Source organism: Amphiprion ocellaris, chromosome 23, assembly GCF_022539595.1.
Source record: "Amphiprion ocellaris isolate individual 3 ecotype Okinawa chromosome 23, ASM2253959v1, whole genome shotgun sequence".
NCBI lineage: Eukaryota > Metazoa > Chordata > Actinopteri > Pomacentridae > Amphiprion > Amphiprion ocellaris.
In genome coordinates, this window is record NC_072788.1 from 18,060,611 (window position 1) to 18,079,461 (window position 18,851).

Sequence of the window (18,851 nt, forward strand, 5' to 3'; positions counted from 1 at the left end):
ATTTGTTACATCATGAATCGCCACATCCGTCTGACTCCTTGTTAATGAATTCTAACGTCATGAGTGAAACCGGAATTTGGGACGAGAGACGAATTCAATATGTGATCAAAAGAAAATTCAATAGCAATGCACAGAGATTACATCCAGCTCCAAATACCACATGGCGTTATCCCAGCTGGAGCAGTGGACAGAGCTCCATTGATCGGTGTTAATACTGATGACCTCAACTGATGTGTGCTATAGAGCAGAAGCTTCAGGCTAGAGGGCTAACAGCGAAATGTAACAGAATTTCCTCAGTTTCAGCAAATGTGGTATGATCGGAGACAATACACGTGACTGTTAAGCAGCAATTTCAATAACTGATTTTAAATATGATTTGTCTCCCTTGAAAATGCTCCATCTCTTTAAATACGCAGAGGCTAATTGATGTTTTTCTTCATCCTTTATGGCGGTGACCTGATTGGGTGCTCAGAATTTTAATATGTTAGCCGATTGTTTAATTTAATTCAGTTCAACTGGTATGGTCTTTATTAGTCCGCCAAGGAATGCGGCGGAGTTATGTGACGATCGACATTGGTTTGTCTGTCCGTCTGTCTGTTTGCAACATTACTCAAAAACAGACTAGTGGATTGTTATCAATGATACAGAAATCTTTAAGAAATCCGTGGATCCAGACTATAAGCCGCATCACTGCCAAAATCTAATCATTTGGTCCTTGTGTCATTTCTGACCTTCCCTGAAAATTTCATCCAAATCCATTAGTCCATTGTTGAGTAATGTTGTGAACAGATAGACAGACAGACAAACTAACACTGATCGTCACATTACTCCACCGCATTCCTTGGTAGAGTAATAAAGATAGCTCCCATACCAGTTGATAAGAAAAGTTGCGTGGCTTGTGCTTTCTGTACTAACGAGACGCGCAGAATCAGTACGAGAACATGTGTGGCTTTTATACTCCACGTGGCGTCTGCTCCCAAACTGCAGGGGGCAGTGTATTGCAAACACATCTCCTACAGTACTAGAGTACAAGAAGTTTACCATTGTTTACACCACTTACAACATGGCATTTTACTGAATAATTGCATTTTAAGCAGTTAGATTTAATTTCTTGCCATGAATTGTTCATAACCCGGATATCATGGTAATCTCTGTGTGATGAATCGTATAAATGCCTGTATTTTTGAACTTCTGCTGCTCGGAGCTCCTGTTCTTCTGCCATGTTTTCCACGCGTCTCCATCTGCATTGTTAGAAAATTCTGGAGGTGCAATGCGGAAATTTATCGCTTGATTAGGGCCACGTGAGGGGGCATGGCTGTTAAGTAAACACTACATCAGCTGCCTGCTGATGATCACATGATTGATCCTACTACAAATCCACCGCTGTGGACTTTTCAGGACTTATTCGTTCTCAATGATACAAGGAGCAATTGATTAAATTAAGGGGTTCAAACATACTACCTGTGGGCCAAAACTGGCCCTCCAGAGGGTCCAACACAGCATGGCTTTGCAAAGGGTAAAAAAAATACAAAGAAGACATTATCTGCAAATTCGTAAAACTGTAAATTTCAAATAATTTCTCGACCTTGACAAGCTGTTTTTTGATCATTAAGCCAAATACTACATGTTGAGTTCCCGATACTCTGTGACCTGTTAGTTGTAATGTGTTAGTGATAAAATGAGGCAGAATACTGTTGAAATTGCACTTTTTTTTCTTGAGAAGTTTCAGGTTGTTCATGACTTTTTGTAAAAAGATATTTTGTTAAGTGTGAACATTTTCAGAATGTACTTTGCTGCACTAAAACAAAGGGTCCTTATTTATAGATTATTAAGTTATGATTTTACTGCTCCGGCCCACTTGAGATCAAATTGGCCTGTATGTGGCCCCTGAACTAAAATGAGTTTGACACCCCTGAAATAAATTGTGGGGGTGTTTCAGAGTCCCATCAATTCAAACTGCCTGCTACATATTTAGGTCAAGATTCGGTATCGGTACATAATGTACACATGCATAACACAAACCTGTTCTCAGCATTTTGTTTGTGGGTACATCTATATTAAATGGCCACATTCAATAAGTAATAAATAAATGCTCCATTTACAATTTAAAAAAAGCTTATTTTCTGACTGCCATACGGGGGGATGAATAGCCTTACTGCTCTCTGAGTGCTTTTCTAGATAATCACAGTTATAATGGAGGAACCAGTAACAGCTGTAACCCTTAGTTGGAGCCCATAGTCACAGTGGTCGTTATGTGGTATTGGCCACAGTGCACGTAGCTAGTTATAACACTAAACCGGAGCTTTGTGAAAATGGAACAAGAGCTCCTCGGTACGAAGCAGTGTGAGATGAGGGCCCTGATTTGCCGTGGAGCCGCCTCGTGTTTTAACCGATGCTGTGCCGAACCAAAGCACCTTCACCACCGCACGGTTCCGAGAGCAGCAGCGGTATTAGCAGCTCACTACTAGCGCCTGCTGCTCCCTCTGCCCCCCCGGGGTGGGTGTGCATCATCGACGCTGCTACTGTCTCTTTAAATTTACCCAGGAGCCCCTTAAGGAGCCCCAGGGGCCCCTAGTCCGGCTCCCCACCCTGAAGACAAGCAGGAACCTTAAAATACATTACTGGAGGCCTGCGCCGAGGCGCTTCCACCCTTTGCAGAGCGGAGCGACGGCTCTTTTCGGCCGTGGATTGATGGTTGTGATTGTGTAAAAGTTAAGTTGGCTCCGTGGGGGACAGAGAGCTCTGGGCTCCTCAGCGATGGGCTCATTGTAGAGGCTGCCAGATGCGTGTCGAGCGGTGGGCGAGCGGCGTGAACATGTTACCGCTGTAACATGTTGTTGTGACTGTGACATGTCCCGTTACGGCACCACGACCCAGTGAAGGAAGCAGGAACAGCAGCCACTAGTGAAGAAGCAGCCAGGCCAGGGATGGAAGAGAAAGGAGCGGGGCAGAGCGAGCCTGTGGACCTCCGGTGTGCCGAGCAGCCTGAGCTCCTCTCATTAATAATAAGCGGAGAGGAGGAAGCGACGCAAGAGGAGAGCGACTTGGGAGGTAAAGAAAAAAAAAACTAGTGTTATTATTCTTGTTTTTTTTTCCCCCACCGCTAAGTGGGTCTGCGTGGCTGTCAGAGACATGGCCATTGTCAGGCAGCCAGTTAATCCGTGTCAGGGACAAAGCCATGGAGCAGCATGGCCCCTCCGTCACTGTGGCTCCTATAAACAAAGGCTCAACAGCACGCAGGCAGGAGGAGCAGACACGGCGGCCCCCTAGTGGACAGAGGCGGTACAGCACAGCCCATCACTTCAATATCAGAATGAAGAAACCCATATTGGATAATACACAAGACAGTTCCTTTATGTAGGGCCACATGACCACTAACTGCCCTATGGGTCATTCAAGAACTAGAGGACATTTTAGGCTTCAACATTAAACAAAAAAAACCCTTCTCCTTTACAATTTTCTGCTCCATATTCATCAATAATAGGTAATAAACTATCAAAGGCTTGATTGGCTCAGCTTACACATCAATGGCACCATTTGTATTTCATGCTTTATGTGTTGTTTGCTAAACCTACTCTAATTACAAAACTGTTTGATGTGTTAATTCCAGCGTATCATGTGATACTGTTTTCTTCTACCAGCTAAAAAGGTTATGCTAACAGGGTTTTTGTGGGGCACATGTTCCATGCATAATAATTCTTATTTAAAATATTATGTTGATTAAAAAAATGTTCCCACAATTACTAGAGACATAAATGAAAAAACCTACTAAAAAAAGGAGATTTAAATTGCATTTTAACAGTTTTATTTGAGATTCTATTTGGTCATTAGGGGAGTGGGACAAGAGAAAAATGGCATTTTAGGGGTAACACCTGACTTACTTGGTATTTTAAAAAATATTTTCAAACATCATTTTCTCTTAGTTTTTTTGAATTTGGTCTCAGGACAAGTACATTTACACAACTGCATGTTTTAGTATTTTGTATATGGATTATTTGAAATTTGATGGGTGGGATGTAAAATGTGCTCCAATTCTGGAATGACTCCTATAAGGAAGGTACGTAATTAAGAGTGACAGCTGTAACCAAAAAAAAAAAAAGGAACAGGGAAGTCTAGAGCTCCAGCTGTCGATTATCATGAGCCTAAAAATGCCATTACTGTTTTATATCTGTCAGCTTCTACAGTTCTTTCAGCATAGTTCTTCATATGACTGTCTCTGATGTGATGCTGTCATGCCATCCTCTAATTTAACAGGTTGTTTAAGTTGTATTAAGTCTCATTAAGCTCAAGATTTGTTTTTCAGGAGAGATCTGTGTACAGCTCTTATGAACTTTACTGAAGTATGCTGGTAGTTTCATATTCAGTGAAACTACACAGTTTTATTTCACATAGCCTGACTAATGCTGGATTTTTGAAGCAGATACCAAGGCTGTTAAGTGTCAATTTTGCGAGTGTATATACAATACCATTCAAAAGTTTGGGGTCACCCAGGCAGTTTCATGTTTTCCATGAAAAGTCACACTTTTATTCATATGCTAACATAACTGCACAAGGGTTTTCTAATCATCAATCAGCCTTTCAACACCATTAGCTAACACAATGTAGCATTAGAACACAGGAGTGATGGTTGCTGGAAATGTTCCTCTGTACCCCTATGGAGATATTCCATTAAAAATCAGCTGTTTCCAGCTAGAATAGTCATTTACCACATTAACAATATCAAGACTGTATTTCTGATTCATTTAATGTTATCTTCATTGAAAAAAACTACTTTTCTTTTAAAAATAAGGACACTTCTAAGTGACCCCACACTTTTGAACAGTAGTGTAGATAAATGTTTTTATAAAAGCTCATAAATAAATGCATACATTAGCATTTCCTCCACATGCTCATAGCCATAGGAGTACTGATGCATGTGCTCTACTGCTGATTTCATTTAATGGATTGGGCATTGTCCAGATCCACAGTAGATACAGCTTCTTAGTGACCGTCATTGTAAAATGTAGCTATGATGCGGACTTGGCCTCATGTTACCTCACACTTACAGTCATTGTCCATATCAAGTCCACACAGAGAGGTTTACAGATTATTGTATTTAAAAAACAGCAGACACCAGCACTGTTATGAGAATGCTGCTCCGTATTGTCCACAAGGAACCTATCAGAATTGATGTCAGAATAGAAGAGGTAGGATAGGGTATCCTTACTAATGAGATCTGTACATGTGTCTTGAAGATTTGTTGTTGCCATGACAACATGCAACAAAAACATGCCAGGACTGATCTGTATTCTGACTTGTTCCTGCCAGAAGAGGACGGTCTTGCCAACGGCCATGGCAGAGGAGAATCAGAGACTGGCATGGTCACGCCTGTCAGATCACCTGGCACCAGCTACTGGAGCATCACAGAGGGCCCCGACCACCCACTCCTCCTGTCTCCGGTCCCCGGGCCCTCTGGGCGCAAACCCAGGGTTCAGAGGGCCTCACGTCCGGGCCTGAGCCGGATTCCTGGCCGCGACCACCGACGGTACTACCACGAATACTGGCGTAGCGAGTACCTAATGGATTTCGACCCCCAGAGGCATGGCATGATCTGTATGGTGTGTGGCAGCTCTCTGGCCACACTGAAGCTCAGCACCATCAAGAGGCACATCAGACAGAAGCACCCAGACTCCCTGCTATGGAGCGCTGCTGACAAGGAGGTGATCCGGTCGGGGTGGGAGAGCCACCTAAGCCTGGGGGGAGGTCAGAGGTCATACAGCTCTCATGCTGGACCTTCACCTCAGGGAGCAGAGGACACACTGCACTCGGGCCAATATACTGCCGGTGGGTAAGACACTATCTAGAGTAAACTGGCTTGGAGTTTTGTAATTCTTACACTTGGTGGCAGTATGCAATTGTGTCATGGCATGGTGATGTGTGAGAAGGAGAGGGTGATGTAATGATTCACAGGCAATGTGTTGGGAACGTCTGCAACACATTTCAGAATAGAATCCCTTTTAAAATTGTGACTAAAATAATGCAGATTAGTCACAGGTTATGAACATACTTACCAGTTTTAAATTGTCACTTTTTTCCTATATAAGACATGCGGTTGAAATACTGTAGCTTTTGACATTATAGAGAATAAAAACACTATAAAGGTTTTCATTCTGACTTCATGTGCATTTTGGGGACATCTGAGATGGTAAATAACTGCATCTATATAGAGATATGATACACACAGACACACGCACACACACACCCTAAGTCAGCTGGGATAGACTCCAGCCGCCCGTGACCCTAATGAGGATTAAGCGGTGTATAGATGATGGATGGATGGAAGGGATTTTGACTGTGTGACCTCAGTCAAAGGTTGACTTTACCCAGAAAGGAAAACTGGTGAAGTCTGTGCCCACAAAATGAAGCAGGGCTCCCTCCAAGACCCTGTCTCCCTCAATAAGTGTGACCCAGTATTGAATATCTGAAGTGGTTGCTTACAGTAGCCACAGTAACCTATCTGTCACACCAGAGCTATAGCAGAAAAGACCTCCATTTCATTGTTTATGAATTCATATTTACATTTGTAAGAGAATGAATGTGGTACTTCTCTTGTAGTTTACACTATGTCATGTAAACTATGTGCAAATTCAGCTACCAAAAACATTTGCAGAATGTCACCAAACTCTTTGTTTTCTTTAGAAAAGTCAAATCACTGATCGAAAATGTTTACTTTAGTGTCCCCTGGTGGGGGTAAAAAGGCTTTATTATGTGGTTTTCTTTTTCCGTTCTTGTTTTTTTTGCTTTGCTTTGAATTTCTAAACACTAGTTATTGCATCTTTTTAACTGTAAGCAGAACCTCCAGACCCTGTGACACCCCAGGAGCTGCCACAACAACCCCTCAGTTTGTCTCCCCGCTATGTGGAGGGTGAAGCCCCGCAACCGCAGGAGGAAGAGGAGGAGCAGGACATCCCCGCATCATCAGCCCAGACCTTGGAACGCTACCTGAATGACTCGCTGCATGCCTGGTTCCGTCAAGAGTTCTTAATGGAGTACGAGGCGATGGCCGGTCGACTGCTTTGCATGGTGTGTGGAGCGGAACTACCCTCGCTTCATTTGGACCACATCAAGAGCCACGTGCTGGACACCCACCCCAACTCCTTGGTGTACAGCTCCGAGGAGAAACACTGCATCCTGCAGGCCTGGGCTCAGGCTCATGGTGAGAACTGAAGGCACAACACTGCACGCACTCAGACGCATAATGTGGGTTTGAACCATGAATCCTTTGATGCACAGCATGGGTCAAATGTGACCCAAATCCAATGGAAAATGGGTGTCTCCTGACCCACACTGTGCATCAAAGGGTTCAGACCAGATGGCAACATAAGTAAAATATTAAATGTTATGCTGGCTGGTTTTGGTTTGCCACTTTCAGAAAACAGTTCAAAGTATTCGTGACTGACAAATAATGTAGTTTCATGAAGTCATCTGATCATTAGGTAACTCATCAGCCTGACCTTGGAAATGCATTGACGTCACAAGCACATGTTCACCACTCACCAAACCTTTTTATCACTGCTTATCTGGATCAGTATTTCCATGGTAACAAGGTGAGCCCAGCAGCCTGGATATCCCATCTCCCTCTTGAGTCTTCTAGCACTGGCTCTTGACCGCAGAGTCTAAGTAAAGAGGGTTTTGTTGTGTTCCAGCAGTATCATATCACTAATAATCACTCAGCAACAGTTCCCATGAGACTGTGACACAGGTACAGAGCCTAAGCCTCATGGGAACTGTTAGATATCAAGGAAATAATGTTGTTATATGTTAATAATATTCTAAATATTGTATGTTTCTCTCCCCTATAATAGAAGAGTCAGAAAACTCAGTAAAATCAGAGCCCAACACCAAAGACGGTGGGGTGAACCTCTTTGCTGAGGACGTGGAGACTATCCAGATCAACACTGACTTGTACCCAGACGGTGATGGCACTTTAACTCAGGACACTTGTCTTATTGGTGAGGATGGAGGTGTTGGAGCTCCGCAGCAGGGACCTCAGCCACTCCGCCAGCCCAAGAAGAAGCGACTACGTGGGGGAGACCCGTGGCGGCTCCGCCTCGACTACCTAGTGGCCTACGGACCTCGGGGCCAGGGCACGTTCTGCATGGTGTGTTCTCAGGTCCTCCACGAAACCAAGGTCAGCAGCTTCCGCCGCCACATCCAAGAATGTCACCCTGAGACCACAACCCTGAGCCGACAAGAAAGGGAAGCCATGGCTGCTGCCTGGACCAAAGATTATTCGAGTGAAGGCACGCATATACAAGATGGTGAGAGGCTTTTAACCGTCATTACATAACATTGTAAAGCTGTAAACTCATAAGTGGTGGTTTTTAACAATGCCAGCCACAGTGAGGTATGTTTTACGAACATCATTCATTTCTTTTTTCTTTTTATTACTTCACCAAGGAATGCGTTAGAGTTATGTGACGATCGGCTTTGGTTTGTCCGTTTGTCTGTTAGCAAAATTACTCAAAAACGGACTAACGGATTTGGATGAAATTGTCAGGGAAGGTCAGAAATGACACAAGGATCAAGTGATTAGACTTTGGCAGTGATGTGGCTTATAGTCTGGATCCACGGATCTGTTAAAGATCTCTGTATCATTGCGAGATAGCGACATGGCGTCACTGTACCTGTCACAAAACATGCAAACACAGACAGTCAAGTAAGACATAAGGAGACGAGGCAGAGCAGTCGATTAAAAATAAATAGTCGAATGATGTTAAATGAATAATTAGCTTCATGTCAAAGGGAGCTAGGCAGTTTAGAAATTAAAGAATAAGATTGAGGGTTAAAAAATAGAAATAAAAAATCCAAAAATGAGATATCATCACACCAAAGAACCATCCGAATATTCGGATCTCAAAATAAATATCCGGATACCACTGTCACAACCGAATATTTGGATATTTGGATATTCGGGTCCAGCCCTAGAATTATTGCTGTGGAAAAGTTTAGAATCTATTATGGGAGCTAGTGAAGTGCAGGTAAATCCACCACATCCTAACGTTTTTTCCCCTTTCATTATTTGGCTGTTACTTAGGCATTATTTGATGTATTTTATCTAGTATCTATTAGGGCTGGACCGAATATTCGGTCATTTTGGTGGTATCCGAATATTAATTTTGAGATCTGAATATCTGGCTAATGCTATGCTAATGCTGTCGGACTCCAAAGCAAGATCAAACTTCTCAAAAATACCCCCCCTCCCGTTGGCCGCCGAGCCAGGGGAGGGATGGGGGATGAAGTGCATTTTCGAGACAAGCCGAAAATTCGGATATTCATCATTAACCCTTTGATGCATAACCTGGGTCAAAAGTGACCCAAATCCAATGAAAAATGGGTATCTCCTCATGTGGTCTATGCATCAAAGGGTTAATTGGGCCCGAATATCCGGAGCCCAGAAATCGCTATTCGGACCAGTCCTAGTATCCATATTTGACAGAATAATTGAATTTGCAAAGCCAGCTTAAAGACGTTTTTACACACCAGTCTCTAATCTGCTGTGTTTCTGCAGAAGTCAACTGTGGTGATGGTGGTATCCTGAATACCACAGAAGAGACAAATGAGGACGCCTCCCCTGATGTCAAAACACCCAGCAAAACGGTGAAAAAGGAGGAGGGCGTGGTTGGAGGGAAGGGCAAATCAAAAGATGGCAGCAGTGCAGCCACTCCTTCGCGCCATGGCCATTACCCTGGAAAGGACCAGAGGAGGAACTACCAGGTGCGCTGGCGAATGGATTACCTGATGGATTACAATTGTAGGAGACACGGGCTGATCTGCATGGTGTGTGGGGCTAGTTTAGCCACGCTGAAGGTCAGCACCATCAAGAGGCACATCCAGCAGGTCCACCCACACTCCCTGTTCTACAGCTCAGAACAGAAGCAGCAGGCCCTGCTGAGCTACAACCAGACTGCCCTGCACTTCACCCAGTCTGATGACTCCCAGGACCACGCACACACCGAGCTAGCTCCCCCTCCGGCACACTTTGGCACTTAGAAAGGGCTTCCGTCTGTTGCGCCTCATGTGGCCCCTGTTCAGAAACAGCCCCCAAGTTCCTTTCTTAATCGGAAATTCAGGTATTCGTCAAACAGCTTCCTGTTTTCTCAGTCTTGCCCCCAAATTTCGACGGTGTGGGCGCAGAGTAAAATGTTGCCATAATGGACAAATATATGAGAATATTACACAGGTTGACAGATGCTGGAATTTCCTCTTTAAGCTGCAATCAAAGAGCACTGCTGTGGTTAAAGCAGCAGCGAGGAACTCCCACACAGGAAGTGACACGTCTTAAAAATGTCATGGCCTGAAAAAAACAAAAGTCCAGCCACTCATTTGAAACTTAAGCTCTTTTTGCACATCACCTCTCTTACCAGGGGACCTCGTGAGATTTAGCAAATTGCTGGTATGGATGCAAGTATCTGAAGGTACTATGTTGACCATTAGTAACTTAAATGGGTCTTCCTCCTGAGCAGTGGGATGAACCCACTTAATCTGTACCAAAAACAGTATGAGAATGCCAAGGAATCTTTTTGAAAAAGTACTATTTACCCCTCTTGAAATGCTGATTTCCACAGTGGTAGATTTTCTTTTCCTTACTGATTATATACTTAATATAATGTCATTAGCTGAATAGTACAGATTAACTTATTTTAAAGCACATTAGGTCCCTTCAGGTAGAGGCCCAGTCATACCAATATCTATGAGGGTGACATTTCAAAACTCTTGCAAAATTACATTAGCTAGACATGATATTAGCTGTTTTGGATATTCTGCTTAATTCTAACTCTGCTGTCCTGGAGATTAAAGTTCTCCACAAAGGAGATATCATTTCCAGCCACGAGAAAATAATGGGACATACACACTACAGTGCAAAAGTTTGGGGTCACTCAGAAATGTCCTTATTTTTGAAAGAAAAGCAATTTTTTTCCAACATTAAATGAATCAGAAGTCCAGTCTAGACATTGTTAATGTGGTAAATGACTATTCTAAATTAAACAGCAAATTTTTAATGGAATATCTACATAGGGGTACAGAGGAACATTTCCAGCAACTCCTGTGTTCTAATGCTACATTGTGTTAGCTAATGGTGTTGAAAGGCTGATTGATGATTAGAAAACCCTTGTGCAATTATCTTAGCACATGAATAAAAGTGTGAGTTTTCATGGAAAACATGAATTTGTCTGGGTGGCCCATAACTTTTGAACGGTAGTGTATATCTTAAATAAGGTTGTGTCTCGTTAGCAAGCACGCTAAATTGTAGGTTTTATACCAGCCAGGGTTGATGAAGCAAAAAGTCTTGACGTCACCTCCAGCCTATTGCGACACACAATAACCTCTCAGAGAGGATTTATGTCATCCTTGATTTCTCCGTTATGTTTTACAGGCTGAAGCAGCAATTACATTGTTTGCTTACAAAGAAAATACAGCCCTGGTTACTCACCAGCACGGCATCAAAATCCAGAAGTTCCACTTTAACTTTGTGGCAGCTAACAGTAGCATGTTCCTAGGCTAGCTGGAATGACAACTCTTAGCAAGCCACTGTTCTTTAGCTAAATATTCAGCAGCAGTTGGTTCAAGAGGACACATAAATGCATGTTGCTATTTAACCTTCTGGTCAAAACAGTGCTACAGTGTACAACACCACTGTACACCGTTGTGCAGTATCACTTTTGATTTGATTCTGAACTGTATCACCTCTAAATATTTTCACTACCAAGTTAAACAGAATGGTATTTGATCTTATGAAGTTTTAAAAACTAACAGTTTAGATTTACTCTACACATGTACATATAAAATACAGGTCTGACAGTAAGAACTCAGTGATTTTGATATTTGACGACACGCCAGTGGTTCTGGTATGGAGGATACCAGCTGATGTTCTGCTGTTCTTTGCAGGAGGGGTTGCTCTACCTTTCTCTTTAAATGACCCCAAAGGTTGGGTTAAAGTCATGTGACATATTTGGCTGGGTGGTAGCTTTCAGTTTTTACTTCTCTAGAACTTCTTGTGAGCTTTGCTGGAATATTCCTCTTCTGCCAAGTTACTGTAGACTGGGAGGCATCTTGGTCTCATCTGCTCCCAATATTCATCTAGCTTCTGTAACTTAGCAAAGTTAATCTTACAGTTTTGTACCAAAGAGCAGTCTGTCAGTAGAGGTTGAAATTATGCACTGTCTGAGTTGTCAGATAAACTCTGATTTCCACTAATGAGCCTTGTTCCAATTCTGAAACACCTGTCCACCTAGATCGTACAATTAGATCAACGTTGAGGGTGTTATTTTAGGAGCATGGCCACTGCTGCTCTGATTCGTGGTAATATGTCTCGTTCTGCAACTGTTTTGACTGATTTTTACATATGGAGTTACACTACCGTTCAAAAGTTTGGGGTCACTTAGAAATGTCCTTGTTTTTGAAAGAAAGACATTTTTTTAAAAAATGAAGATAGCATTAAATGAATCAGAAATCCAGTCTAGACATTGTTAATGTGGTAAATGACTATTCTAGCTGGAAACAGCTGATTTTTAATGGAATATCTCCATAGGGGTACAGAGGAACATTTCCAGCAACCATCACTCCTGTGTTCTAATGCTACATTGTGTTAGTTAATGGTGTTGAAAGGCTAATTGATGATTAGAAAACCCTTGTGAAATTATGTTAGCGCATGAATCAAAGTGTGAGTTTTCATGGAAAACATGAAATTGTCTGGGTGACCCCAAACTTTTGCATGGTAGTGCATGATGCAGATAGACCCAGCCCATATGTTCAAAACGGAACATCCTAGGTTATTTTATAACCGTGTTCAGATTGATCATAGGTGTTTTTCAGCACTGAGTTTCCACTGCTGGGCCTGTGTTTTTAAATAGTAAATCTGAAGTCTGACGACTCCCTCAGTCCGTGGTAGCTCGCATGCCTGTGTGTCCCATGTCACAACCAGCCCCCTCAGTGCTGCATTCCTCACTTGTGTGCTGATGTGTGACAACTGACACAGTTTATCTTAGGGCAGTGGTGGCGCAATGGTTAAGTCTCTGGACTACTGATCAGAAGGTCAGAGGTTCAAGCCCCGATGTGGCCACTGTTGGGACCTTGAGCAAGGCCCTTAACCCTTCCTGCTCCAGGGGTGCTGTACTGTGGCTGACCTGTCGCTCTGACTCCCCCAATTGGGGAGATATGCGAAAATCAGTTTCCCCTCGTGGGATTAATAAGGGATAGAACTGTTAGCTTTTAACATTACATAAAAGCAAACATCCTATTGTTCAAATTTAGAATTAATGAAAATTGTTGAGAGGTGATACAATTTTTAATCAATTGTCATCGAGGAAGATATGTGGTTTTAGACATGCGTTGTCTTACAGAGCATCCGCACAGTAGGCAGAATAAACACAGGTGTAAAAGACAGTATTTAAAATGGCTGCATTCCGTTTAGTGAAGCCAGTTTTAGGGTTCTGTTACTGTGCAGTCAGGTGATTGGCAGGACTTACAGGAAAGGAACTATTGTTAACACAGTCTGTTATCCGTGTGCTTTCTCTATTGTGAACAAAACGCCAGTTGTGATAAAGCTCTGATCCGTCAACACCCAATGGGTACCTGGACTTGAAGCTTTTAATGGCACAATGTTTTGTGTCTGTCTGACAGGGACTCGGGGCTTGTTTCTGGTCAGGGCCTGAGTCTTCTCTCAGGAAGTTAGAAACAGATTCTTCGGCAAAGCCAACGTGACTTAGTCTGAGAAAATGTGTCTAAAAACAACACAGCACTTTGTCCCCAAAAATGTACTAAATCCTAACTTTCCTTCTGTACAGCTAGTTGATTGAGACTGTGTTTGATGTTATTGCTGAAGACAATGAATGACAGCGTGCAGTCAGTAAGTTCTGATCTCTCTGGTCTATTTAATTCCTTGTTTACAGTAGAAGAAAAGGACGCCCTGCTCTTGCTCCTCCATTATAATGATACATACTATCAGTCAAATGTTTGGACACATATTCTCATTTAATGGTCTTTATTTTCATGACTTTTTTTTTTTTTTTTTTAAACATATATTTATTGTTTTTCTTTTATGCAACAACATCAACACTTTGAACATGGCAGAGATAAAAGCAATAATAATATAATGGTACATTTAATTTAAAAAAAGGGGGGATATTTAAATAAATGGAATAAGATGAAATTAAATAAATGAACCTCAGTAATGGGTCACAAACTTATTTTGCTAAGTGTAGCAGATAGAGACATCTAATACATTACATAATAATATAAAACATAGATATAAAAGTAAAATAAAAATAAACTTATACAAGTACATCCCCATAGTCAATGAAATCAACTGGCTAGTTAGCTCAGTCATTCACCACCCCTCCAATGTCACCAATCTTTATTAATTCTAGAAACATCCTCCAAATGATATAGAATTCCGAAGCTCTCTTTTTAACCATATATGTCAGTTTCTCAAGAGCCAAACTTGAGGTTAAGTTAGTTAACCAGAAGTCAAAAGAGGGGCAAGCAACATTCTTCCAACATAAAGCTATAGACCGTTTGGCCTGTAGTAAGCAACGGTCAACCATTATTCTCTCCTTAGCAGACAATGAGCAGTTGTCAGGATAAATGCCTAATATACATAACTTAGGACATGAGGGTATCGGACAAGATGTGATCTGAGAAATATATTTTAACACAGAGCTCCAGAATTTTTGAATCTTATCACATTTCCACATACAGTGATATAATGTCCCTTGATGGTTGTTACATTTATAACACAAGTCAGGTATATTGGGATCAAATTTATTTAATTGTACAGGGGAGATATAGGATCGCATTACCCAGTTAAATTGCACTAATCTTAACCTGGTGTTGATGGTTTGAGTATGTGTTTTTAAACATATTTTACTCCACTCATTAGTTGAGATGTCTACTCCTAAATCTTGTGTCCACTCATGTCTCTTACTGTCAGAGTTATCCTTTTGGTTGTTAACCAGCAAGTTATAAAACTGTGAAACCAGTTTTTTCCCAAAACAGTCTTTCATGACTGTTTATATTGTAGATTCTCACTGAAGGCATCAACACTATGAATGAACACATATGGAATTATGTAGTAAACAAAAAAGTGTGAAATAAGTCAAAACATGTTTTATATTTTAGATTCTTCAAAATAGCCACCCTTTGCTTTCATTACTGCTTTGAACTCTTGGAATTCTCTGGATGAGCTTCATGAGGTAGTCGCCTGAAATGGTTTTTCAACAGTCTTGAAGGAGTTCCCAGAGATGCTGAGCACTTGTTGGTCCTTTTGTCTTCACTCTGTGGTCCATCTCATCCCAAACCATCTGGATTGTTTAGGTCAGGTGACTGTAGAGGCCAGGTCATCTGATGCAGCACCCCATCACTCTCCTTCTTGGTCAGATAGTCCTTACACAGCCTGGAGGTGTGTTTGGGATCATTGTCCTGTTGACAAATAAATGATGATCCAACTAAATGCAAACCGGATGGGATGGCATGTCACTGCAGGATGCTGTGGTAGCCATGCTGGTTCAGTTTGCCTTCAATTTTGAATAAATCCCCAACAGTGTCACCAGCAAAGCACCTCCACACCATCATACCTCCTCCTCCATGGTTCATGGTGGGAACCATGCATGTAGAGACCATCCAGGGCTCTAATCTGAGCTGCTGTTAACTTGCCATTTCTGAGGCTGGTGACTTGGATGAACTTCTCCTCAGCAGCAGAGGAGACTCTTGATCTTCCTTTCCTTCCTCATATGAGCCAGTTTGGTCATAGCGCTTGATGGTTTTTGCAACTGCACTTGGGGATACATTGAAAGTTTTTGTAGTTTTCTGAATTGACTGACCTTCAGTTCTTAAAGTAATGATGAACTGTGGTTTCTCTTAACTGATTGGTTCTTGCCATAATATGGATTCTAGCAGTTGTCAAATAGAGCTGTCAACTGTGTACCAACCTGACTTCTGCACAACACAACTGATGGTCCCAACCCCATTAAGAAGGCAAGAAATTCCACAAATGAATCTTGACAAGACACACCTGTGAAGTGAAAACCATTTCAGGTTCTACCTCATGAAGCTCATGGAGGGAAGGACAAGAATGTGCAAAGCAGTAATCAAAGCAGAGGGTGGCTATTTGGAAGAATCTAAAATATACAACATATTTAGAGTTATTTCACAATTGTTTGCTGCATAATTCCATAAATCTTGCTACATAGTTTTGATGTCTTCAGTTTGTATCTGCAATGTAGAAAGTAGTAAAGATAAGTGAGAAGGTATGTCCAAACTTTTGACTTCAGTGTATATCATCTCAGTGACTCTGTGTCATACAACAGCCTGCATCCTTTTCATTAGCCACAAGTCATCTTAGCGAAAAGCTGCACATAAATATGTAAATACATGAAAATTAGAATTATTTTTCCTATATATAAGCACTTTTATGCACCCTGGTGTCTGCAAAATGTGTTTGTAATTATCTCCAGTTTTTTCTATTTTATTCAAGATTTCAAAAATGGCGTCTGTCTTTAACAGTTGGAGGAGGATGGCTCGTTGGATTCACTTTTAAAAGTTCACCCCAGCTTTGGTACGGCTTCACATTTTTCATCTACTGTATAAAATTTATGCAACAAAAGAAGGTTAAAAATTAACTCTGTGATAAAGTCTGCCATAAAATGTCTCTTGTTCACCTGGAAAATGTAACTCAGGGATTCTGTTTTCATCAGCAACAATTTCATTACTAATCGTTTTTTATGTCGGATGTTGATATTTGAAGATACAGAAGATATGTGTCAGCTGTGGTTGTGTAGGTATTGCCATGGATTGAGTATTAGGGCCACTGTTTAAAGAAAACCAAATTTTGAGAGTCAAATTATTTTCAGAATGTTGTAATTTTGAGAAAAAGGTCAAATATTTTTTTAACCAAGGAAACTATTACCATTCTAGTTGTGAGCTGAGGAAGGAAATCATATAAATATTAGAGGGGAAAAAAGGTTTTAAGAAGATGGTAGAGTTTTGAGGAAAAGTCTCAATGTTCCAAGAAAAAAAGTTGTAGTTTTGAGAAAAGATTCTAATTAGGTATTATTTATTGCAACAAAAAAAGTCCAAATATTTTGAAAACTATTTGAAGAATTCAACTAAAATATTTAATAAATTTCATATAAAGTTGTGCATTTGATAATTGAATTAGACTGTCAGGAAATCTTCTCACAGCATGCTTTATATTTGATGTGCATACTGTGACTTTATTTTGAAAATAATTACGTTGTGGGGTTTTTTGGGCTTTTTGTGGCTAAAATTACAACTCATACTGTATCACTCTGATTTCTTTGTTTTGAAATTATGGCTTTTTTTCTCCAAAATAATGCAACTTTTTCTTTACCTAAAATGTGACTTTATTCTTCCAGTATTTTGCTCTTTGTCTGTTTGGCAGAGTTTCAGTTTGTTCTTTCAGTGGCCCCGTTACTCTGTTGTACCTATGTGTGGACGACACATTAAACTGTCACATTTTTGAAGAATAATCAAAATTGATTTTGATACAAAACTAATGTGGAAGTAAAGCAAAAGTCTGCCTGAGCCCGCTACCTAAGAGCAGAAGCAGTCTCCTATTTTTGAATTAGAATAGGCCCCATGTCACTCTAAGAGTTTTGACGAAGCACTTAATTATTTAAAATGAAACAAATGAATGATAGAAGAGTTGTTGAAGTGAGACCTCATGTGTGTTTGTGTGTGAGGGGTGGAGGTGGGATCCTCTGTGGTGACCCATGACTCTGCTCTGTGTTTTTCTTCACTTTCTCGTCACCTTTCATCTGTACATGGCCAACATGTGACATGTGCGTTCTCTCCTCAGTGATCTTTGAATAAATACTCAACACTACAAGTCTGTCTGCCCATTTACTTCAGTCGACAACAGTTTGTAACAAGAAAAGCACTCAGAGAGCGCAGTACTCCTCCAAGGCTGCTCAGTTGTTGTATCATTTCTGATGGATGAAATCTTTAAAAAACTTCAGTGGTGGAATTGTAGTAGGATCGCAATCATGTGATCGTCAGCAGGCAGCTGACATAGTGTTCACTTGTCATAGTTACAGTGACGCCATCTCACAACGATACAGAAATCTTTAACAAATCCGTGGATCCAGACTGTAAGCCGCATCACTGCCAAAATCTAATCACTTGGTTCTTGTGTCATTTTTGACCTTCTCTGAAAATGTCATCCAAATCTGTCAGTCCATTTTTGAGTAATGTTGCGAACAGACAGACAGACGGACAGACAAACCAACACCTATGGTCACCTAACTCTGCTGCGTTCCTTGGTGGAGTAATAATGTGTCATAATTTAGCAGAAGAAATATTCAGTTGTCCATATACTTTATGTACTGGACCAAAATTTGAAGGTAAGTTGAAACATGCTAATATTTTATATGAGGACATGGCCCTTTTAAACTAGTAAAAACACACAGTCTCTAATAGTCACTTTAAGTGTAGTTTGGGACACTGTAAGCATGAGAAAAGAATCAGCTGAAGGAGTGATTATTATTTAATAAATGTCAGCAATATTCTTTATATCTGCAGATGATATTTGCTGGTAATAACTGCTGGCCTAGTTGTGAGGGCATGTAACTGATTTGTAAAAGACCTGTACATAAGTTTTCAACCATTAATAAAGTAATTAGTTGCAATTACAAGCCATCTATTAAAGAATGTTTTAGTGTGGGATTTCAACTCAAATTTGATATTAGTTCAGTTTACTGAAGTCAGTCTGTCATATCTAACATGCTGGGTTGAGTTTCTTTAACCGCTTCATGTCACATGATTGCTGGTTCCCAGCTTTTTGTTGTTGTTGC

General features: G+C 41.1%; 1 protein-coding gene across 3 annotated transcripts; it reads left to right on the forward strand.

The window, feature by feature from the left end:
* Positions 1–2,392: 2,392 nt before the first annotated feature.
* On the forward strand, positions 2,393–17,887 carry zfta (zinc finger translocation associated). 3 transcript variants are annotated; one of them, XM_035942557.2, is made up of 5 exons: positions 2,393–3,051; positions 5,311–5,823; positions 6,830–7,195; positions 7,845–8,300; positions 9,551–17,887. In XM_035942557.2, exons 1-5 carry the CDS (start codon positions 2,928–2,930, stop codon positions 10,030–10,032), a joined length of 1,941 nt encoding a protein of 646 aa, XP_035798450.1. In that variant the 5' UTR covers positions 2,393–2,927; the 3' UTR covers positions 10,033–17,887. The 3 variants fall into 3 exon arrangements, with proteins under 3 accessions (XP_035798450.1, XP_035798449.1, XP_023153252.1); XM_035942556.2 differs by having other exon boundaries at positions 2,397–3,051; positions 5,308–5,823; XM_023297484.3 differs by having other exon boundaries at positions 2,402–3,051; positions 5,308–5,823; positions 6,833–7,195.
* Positions 17,888–18,851: the final 964 nt, after the last annotated feature.